The 7,857-nt window shown below is 45.2% G+C and overlaps 1 protein-coding gene across 2 annotated transcripts; it reads right to left on the bottom strand.

Moving 5' to 3' along the window:
* Window positions 1-2,562: 2,562 nt before the first annotated feature.
* Window positions 2,563-7,757, bottom strand: LOC121597921 (piggyBac transposable element-derived protein 4-like). 2 transcript variants are annotated; one of them, XM_041924259.1, is made up of 2 exons: window positions 3,551-7,757; window positions 2,563-3,467 (listed from the first exon to the last, which is right to left on the bottom strand). In XM_041924259.1, exon 1 carries the CDS (start codon window positions 5,006-5,008, stop codon window positions 3,581-3,583), a length of 1,428 nt encoding a protein of 475 aa, XP_041780193.1. In that variant the 5' UTR covers window positions 5,009-7,757; the 3' UTR covers window positions 2,563-3,467; window positions 3,551-3,580. The 2 variants fall into 2 exon arrangements, with proteins under 2 accessions (XP_041780193.1, XP_041780184.1); XM_041924250.1 differs by having other exon boundaries at window positions 3,556-7,757.
* Between the last annotated feature and the right edge of the window lie 100 nt (window positions 7,758-7,857).

The raw sequence follows: 7,857 nt of genomic DNA, 5'->3' as shown, positions 1-7,857 counted from the left end.
GGCAATGTCGAAAATGGGTTAAATAACATTTACCTAGGCCTGGACTTTCTCAGACCCTTCTGGGGGCAGTTGGGCAGTACATTTTCTTGAAGGATTGACGCATGAACTGCGCGTACATTACCATTGACAGCAACTTCAATCAAACATTCCGAAAAACATCTTCAGAAATGTGTTCTTTTTTTTCATTATTATTATTAAAACGTTCTCTTTTATAGGTAGAACGTCAATACTTCTTCCGCAGCTGACTGCTGGTACACGCTGTCATTGAGATAACTGAAAAATATGATGATAGGATAAACAATAATAGCAATTATAGCGTCTTCTAGGTTCGAATTAACTTAATTGATGAGGCTCGGAAAGAATCATTCGGTTAGTATTGTGCTGATTTACATAACGCTTCAATTATTGAAATTGTTCGTACCAAGACACCTATTTGTTATACGATAGCCAGGATACATCAGTATAAATTGAAAAAGTAACTCTCCTGTAATAAGCCCTAATTTCACGTTCAATAATCGTTTTCGGTCTCCTGCAATGCCACACGCCGCGTTACATTTTTAGAGCAGTCTAGCTGCAAACCCGACTTCAGTGTAATTCTCACCTTCAAGATAATCAAGAACCACCAGAAGCTTTTACCCAGAAGTAGTAGAGGTGTAGCTATTAATGCGTGCATGTGTACAATGGAAAATGTTATCCTAAAACCAATATGTAGGGAGATATTAGTAGTTCACGATTTGCTTTGCCATTATTACTCGTCCAGTTTCTGATGCTAAACTGACACATGGTCGATTGTTTTTGCATTTTCTAAAGAATACTTCATTCCCGAAAATGAATAATTTTACAAGAAACACTCATCAATATATCACACACTTCGAAACTCGTTATTTTACTCGTTAAGAGAGAGGTATTTGTTAAAATATTGGACTGTATTTTCGATTCCAGAGCTGTGATTTCAGGTTTGTTAAACATTTAAACGCCATTAAAAACCCTTTGTGATGGTCCAATGTGAGGCGATTCCGGCTGCCCGTCTGCCTTGATTTTCCTTGCTTGATGAAAGCGAGCTATAGGCACTGGTCGGACCAGAATTTTATTTTCATTTGAAATTTTGAAACCAATGTTCTATGCCATAGAGCCTGCTAAATTAAGTGACCGTAGTTTGTAGTCATGGCGGTAACTATAGCAGCAAATAGGTTTTTCTGAATCTTTTACAATAGGATTTTTTTTATACTACCGGGTCGAGAGTTGTGGTGTACTCTCCGGAGTGCACCCACTACTGCGATTTGACTCCGGCTAAATCGGAATGACTAGTTCCTCCTGGAGTCGGGATCACCCGGAGTTAGAGTTATCCAGAATTGGAGTCTTCTGGAGTCGTCCGGAGTCCTCTGGAGTTATCCGAAGTTGGAGTCATCCGAAGTTGTTCAAAGTCGTCTGGAGTAATCCGAAGTCATTCGGAGTCGTCCGGAGTTATCCGGAGTCATCTGGAGCTAGCCGAAGTCGTCTGGAATGGGATAGGGCCGAAGTCATCCGACTCCGGATGACTCCGGATGACTCTGAACAACTCTGAATGACTCTGGAAAGCTCAGGATGACTCAGAACGACTCTGACTCTGAATCACTCCGGCTCTGGACGACTCCGAACAACTCCAAATGACTCCGAACAACTCCGTATAATTTCAGACGACTTCGGGTGATTTCGGACGGCTCCAGACGACTCTAGATAGTGCTGGGTGGACCTACCTTTCGGAGTCGAATCAGAGTCGACTCCGGATGTTTGGCAACTTTACCCATAACTAGTCAAGGGTCGAAAATTATCGATACTGAATTTGGAATTAAAGACAATTTGCAGGATGTCTCTGAAACCTAAGAGACAGATAAAACTGGTTCAGAACCCATAATAAAAAAATCATGCCGTTCCTATTAATTTTACATAACCGGTGCCGGTGCTGAAACTGATCCCAAACCCCAAAAAGATCTTAGATTACACTGATCTGAACATCAGTCAGAGATCATGGAACTGATCATGATCCCACTCCGGTGCTGGAACTGATTTCAAACTCGTACTGGTCCTGGAACAGATTCAGAAACGATCTTGGGACTGCTTCAAGCACCGCTGCTCCATGAAAGCGTTCCCTTTTTATGCCGACCCCAAAAATGGCACCTATATCTGCCTTAATAATTATCGAGTCTAGTGACTGTTTGTTTCATTCGTGGCAAGAACCTTTTCAGAGGCTTCTCAAGCCTTTTTTATAGGTTCCTTAAGAATAAATGTTGCCGTAACATACTCATATCCGCGACGTGGCGGCCACCACTGTATGAAGCGAAATACCTTGATGTGTGCGTGCAATACATCGTTTGCGCGGTCGCAACGAGGTTGACCGGCGAACACGCGGACCTCAAGAACTCGAATTTTTATATAAGATATCGGCATGATTTTTTGCAGCTGCATAACCAGAACTTGCTCCTATCGATGTGTGATGATAGTTTTTCGATACACAATTACCATAAAAAAAAACTATTCTAGAAACTTCCAAGTTACCAGTTATTCTTAATTTTACATATTTATTTCATTTTATTTCACTTGTTTGCATACACTGGCTAAACAATGATGATTCATCCTAAACATTAAGCTAACCTAGCAAAACTAAATACATTTCACAAAAACTCATAGGTGCGGTAATTGTACATTTATAGCTCATTGGAAAGGAATCAAAGGAGTAGGTGAAGGTATGGACAGGCTTCGTAAATGATAACAGAGAAGAAGCAGCGTTAAGTTTGGTTAATCGAGTCCCCACATACATTAAATGGACGTAAAACAGGTTATCAAAGGACCATTGCGACAGTAATGATGGTGCATCGATGTTGTCCAACAGTAAACCAGCAATGAGTGTTGGTTAGAGCAGTTATTTACGTCGAGCTTGTTTATACCCTAATCTTAGTTTCCCTACCGTTTAGTTTATGCGAAATTCAAATTGATCTTCGAAAATAATAATTCCTAACTCCAACAACATGCATATTCAAGGACAGGACGGACCAGACTAAAAGAAACGTCCCATAGATATCTACACATTCTGCGTATGAGTGACCAATAGTCTGCATAGTACGACCAATTACGTACTCCTACTGAGCAGATCTCGTTCTAGCAGAACGTGACGATTGATTACACATGAATCGAAATCATAATTGAATGTCAGCGGATTACGCGAGCGAGTTCTGAAGTTCTGAAGCATCACATAGGATCACAGGAAGGACACAGCCATACTGGTGACAGGAATAAACATACTGTAAGAGATATTTAACTGACAAGCAGGTATGATTTGCACATAAAGTTGCTAAAAGAGCATAACATATATCAAAATATTAAAATATTATCAAACAAAATTAGGAGTTGATATTGGGAGTTCGCGCACTGCACATTCACAAGTGTTGAAGATGCTCCAACCCAAGCGCTCTGCGGAGTTCGTTGCGTGGCTGCGGATTATGATTGTGCATGAAACAAAAAACAGAACTAATTAGAATATCACCGCCACATGCTTACTTTCTACGTTTTCCACCTTACTTCCACCATCGGCTTGCGCTGCCCCTTAGTTTCGGGCATGATGTTTCCTTCCTTTGATCATTGGGAGAAATTTCCGCTTCCTTCCTTCGGTGACAACGGGGCGCATCGGCATGTGATCGCTCGGCTCTTCCAGTGGCACATCCGCCCCCACCCATTCCCTGGCGACCTCTAGCCGGAATGCGTTGAACCTAAACCGGCTAACCTTGTCGGCCTGGGAGAACAGGATGTACGCGTTCAGCAGCGCCACATTGATCAGCAACATTACAGTGCGCTTGTGCCACCGGACGCTTGCATTCGACAGGTATTCTTCGACGAGGAAACCTTCGAACCGTTCCAGTTCTGCCAAGTGTCGGTTTAGGTCTGCCACGCAGACCGGCGGCGGGCCTTGCGGTTGGCCGGCAGCAGGCTGCATCGCAGCCGCATCGTGCATCGTCGAGAGGATGGGTTTGCCCTGCCCGTCCATCACCAGGACCGGACCATTCCGCTCGGGGGCCACCGTGCCTTCCGGAGCGTTGCGGAGCGTTCCGCAGGCGAGCGTTTGGTTTGCGTACAGCGTTTCCGCCGCAGCAACGGTGATCCCGCCGTTGCCCCAGTACACATGGTGCCAGCGGCCGAAGTACGGGTGCACGATGGACACGTCCGTGAGGGCGACCTGGTCCAGCTCCTGGTTGGCAAGCTCCACGTTCAGCACATAGCCGGTGTCACTGTCGCACAGCAGTCTTAGCTGCTTTGCGCTTTCCGGCGGTTGTCCCTGGGCGGGGTTGGGCGGCTCGGTTTGCTGGCCCTTTACCGCGTCCTTCGGTATCGCTAGTTCCGACACCATCAGCCGCTGCTTCGGTGCGTACAGCGCCTGGAACTTCGGTACCAGATGGTTCAGCACCGGTTTCGCGTCGTACGTTCGGTTGGCCAGCTTCATCCCGTGAAAGTAGCGACTTATTTTCTTAAATCTCTGATAGCTCATGGTTTTCGCAAACAGGGGCGTCTCGAGCAGCGGGTCCGTCGACCAGTAGTAGCGCCGGCATTCTTTTCTGACCTGCCCCATCACCAGCAGCAGGCCGACATACCGCTTCATCTCGGCCACGGTGACTTTCCGGTACGGTTCAACTGATAGCCCTCTAGCCCGCATACAACCTGCCCACAGCTTTCGGTGCCGGTTGGTTCCTTTGACGAGTATGCCGAACAGCGCATCGTCGCACACCAGGGCCGCATACTCGCTCGCAGTCCGTTCATCAGCCTCGTCGAATGGGACGTTTTTGCCGACCGGTTCGTCGAAGATGCCGAACGTTTGCGGCTCTTCCCACATGCAAATGAGGTCGTCGTCGTCGCTCTGCTGTTCGTGCTCGCCGGCCCCATCAGTGTTCAATATCACTTCGGCACGCGTTGCCGGGCCGGTGTCATTGGCATCGTCTTCAGAGTCCAATTCAATCGTAGCATATGGACCCGGCGCTGCCATGGTAAAGACCGGGTTACAGTTGGAGGGTGTAGTAAAATTTTTGAAAGATGCAGGAAAAAAATCACTCCAAGGTAAGCGCTGAGATTGGGGTGTGGTCTGCTTCCGTCGGCGATTCGATCGCAACTGCCTTTGTCTTCACAAACACACCCGATGGTAGAACATAAACAAGTTTGACAGCTTGATCAGCGGGATCATCCACAACGATCTCGTCCAAACCGGGTAAAAGGGGCTAGTGATGGGAAAATGAAGTTTTCGTCGAAATTGATACCAGCTTCTCCGAAGTTCGGCATCTCCGTAAGGATAGGCGCTATCTCCGTAAGAAGATAGGCCTGAAACTTCTTACTTCAATGCAAGAACTAATTCCCATTCCGGAGCTTATTTCATTTCTGGAGACAATCCGGATTCCGTTTCCGGAGCAAATTGCGATCCCCAGGTCGATTCCGATTCCTAAGTTGATTCTGATTCCGGAGCCGATTTTAATTCCGGAATCGTTTCCTCGACCCCGGAATCGACTCTGGAATCGGCTCTGGAGTCAACTCCGAGAATCGGCTTCGGTTTTAAGTCATTTTGGGTTAAAGCACCCCACCTACAAACTTCCTTTAAATGACTTCCTAATCGCCTGTTATTCGCCGGCGAATTGAAGGCGATTAGCAGTGCATTTAGCAGCAATTAAATGTCTTTGATATATTTCAATGAAATATTTCGCTTTGAATTTTAAATTTGAATTTGCCAACTTGCTACAACCTTACCGAAGCTGTTTTCAACCCTGCACTGTTGTAGTGATTCCCAGAAAGGAGTGTGAGATTCGATAGCACGATCTAGGTGTTATATTCTCTGGCGTGGGTTATTTCTCTCTATTAAAGATTGACGTTTTTCGGTTGAAGTTTCGGTTGAAAGATTTCTAAGGGTAATATTTCTAAGATTTCTAAGATTTATTCTAAGGCGACTATGGCTTTAAATACCTTCAAAACCGTTTAATGCTGGTAGAGTATAATGAGCCAAGCAGTTTGCATGACATTTTCTCATATGTGCAGTGGCGGTCGCCATAACTCGGCCATTTAATAATTCTTATACATTACTCCAAATATGATCTTTAAACCTCGTACATCGTCTTCACAGAAGGGTGAAAAAATACTTTGGGGCTGTGGCAGTACAAACAATCACACCAGTATCTAAAAAACACTCAACCAAGCAAAGCCATTCTGTTAAAATTTTGAAATAGTGCTCTAACCATAGGTCATTTAATGAGCACACGAAGTACAAATGCAGCCTTTTGACAACGCTCATGACTAATAAATATAACTTTTAATTTTAGCTCATCAGCGGTAAACATCCGCTTGATAATTGATCATTTTGTTATGGAAATGCGACTATCCGAGAAAAGAGGCTACAAGTTCAAGGATTTTTGAGATTTTAAAAGATATCAGCTTGTTTTTGCCTAAGCATAGCTTAAGAGTACCTCAACCATGAAGTTGTGTTCCCTAAACAACAAAATGTGACCGATGCTGTCTACGATCAACATCAATTGTTAGTCCCTAGTCGATCGATTTTAAATCTGCTAGCTAAGTTGGCCCGAGTACAGGGCTGCCCAATATCAATTTAGGAATATTCAATTGGTGGCCCAATTGATCTAAGGTCATAGGGACACATTAAGAGAAACTGATTCAGAGTCCATGTCGATCCCGGATCTGTCACAGAATCCATGCCTATGTGCAGAAACTGAAGCCAAAACCAAACAGGACTTAGAATTGAACCAACATTAGCCCTGGAACTGATCCTAGCCTTAATCCGGACCTGAATGTGAGCTCTGGCCCTATATCGATCAGCCGAATTGATCCCCGACGATTTCGGTCTATTCCGACTCCGTCTAAATCCAGACGACTTAAACTCCGAACGTCTGTGATTCCCGATGACTCCGGATTAGTGATGGGTAAAGTTGACACAAATCCAGAGTCGACTTCGATTAAACTCCAAAAATTTCGGAACGGACTCCGGAAGGGAAATCTGCCCAGCGTTATCTGGAAACGTTCGGAATCGTCTGGAATTGTCTGGAGTCGGAGTCATTCGGCGTCGTCCGAAGTCGTCCGGAATCACGCCGAGTCGTCTGGAGTCATCCCGAGTCGTCCGGAGTCGTTCCGTAGTCATCGTCGTCCTTCGAAACAAACAAAGCCTGTATACTCTCGACTAGTATCGACGCTGGACGACTCCGAATGATTCCGACTCAGCTCGACCCCGTAGGACTCTGACCGACTCTGGACGACTCGGAACAACTAAGACACCGGACGGCTCCGACTCCTTGCGGGACTAGTGGTTCCCATGTTGCCGGAGTCGGAATCGGAATCAGATCGGAGTCGGCATCGGATATTTTCACACCCCCCTGGGACTGGTCCCAAACACACACTGGATCTAGAGCTTATTTGGTTGCATATCGGTAGCAAAACTAATTCCGATCCCGTAAGCCACACCCGTCCTGGAGCAGATCTGGACTCAATTCCTGTCTAAGGATTTCCTGTCTGTCTAATTCCTGACTAATCCATGCCCAGTAACAGTATCTGTCGCAATAACGGAGCTATCTAGTTCCAACCAAGAAAGATTTCTTTCCCTCCGTGGCCTTTGTTGGACCACTGTCTCGTCTCTCGCACACCAATTCCTCGAACTCGTTTTTTTACGATTTTTCATTATTTTTTGTATTTTTTTTTCGCTTGTTTGTTCTTTATTTCTTGTTTGTTCACTTATCATCTACCAAAAAAGGGAGAAACGGCGTTCTCTCGTTCTAACTTCCATATCATGTTTAATAGTTTGCTGCTGTGTGGTACATACGTTTGTTTTGTCTGTTTTTGTATAATGTT

The sequence above is a fragment of the Anopheles merus genome, chromosome X, assembly GCF_017562075.2.
Source record: "Anopheles merus strain MAF chromosome X, AmerM5.1, whole genome shotgun sequence".
NCBI lineage: Eukaryota > Metazoa > Arthropoda > Insecta > Diptera > Culicidae > Anopheles > Anopheles merus.
Note: the sequence above shows the minus strand (reverse complement) of the source record. Positions and strands in the feature narration are given on the sequence as shown.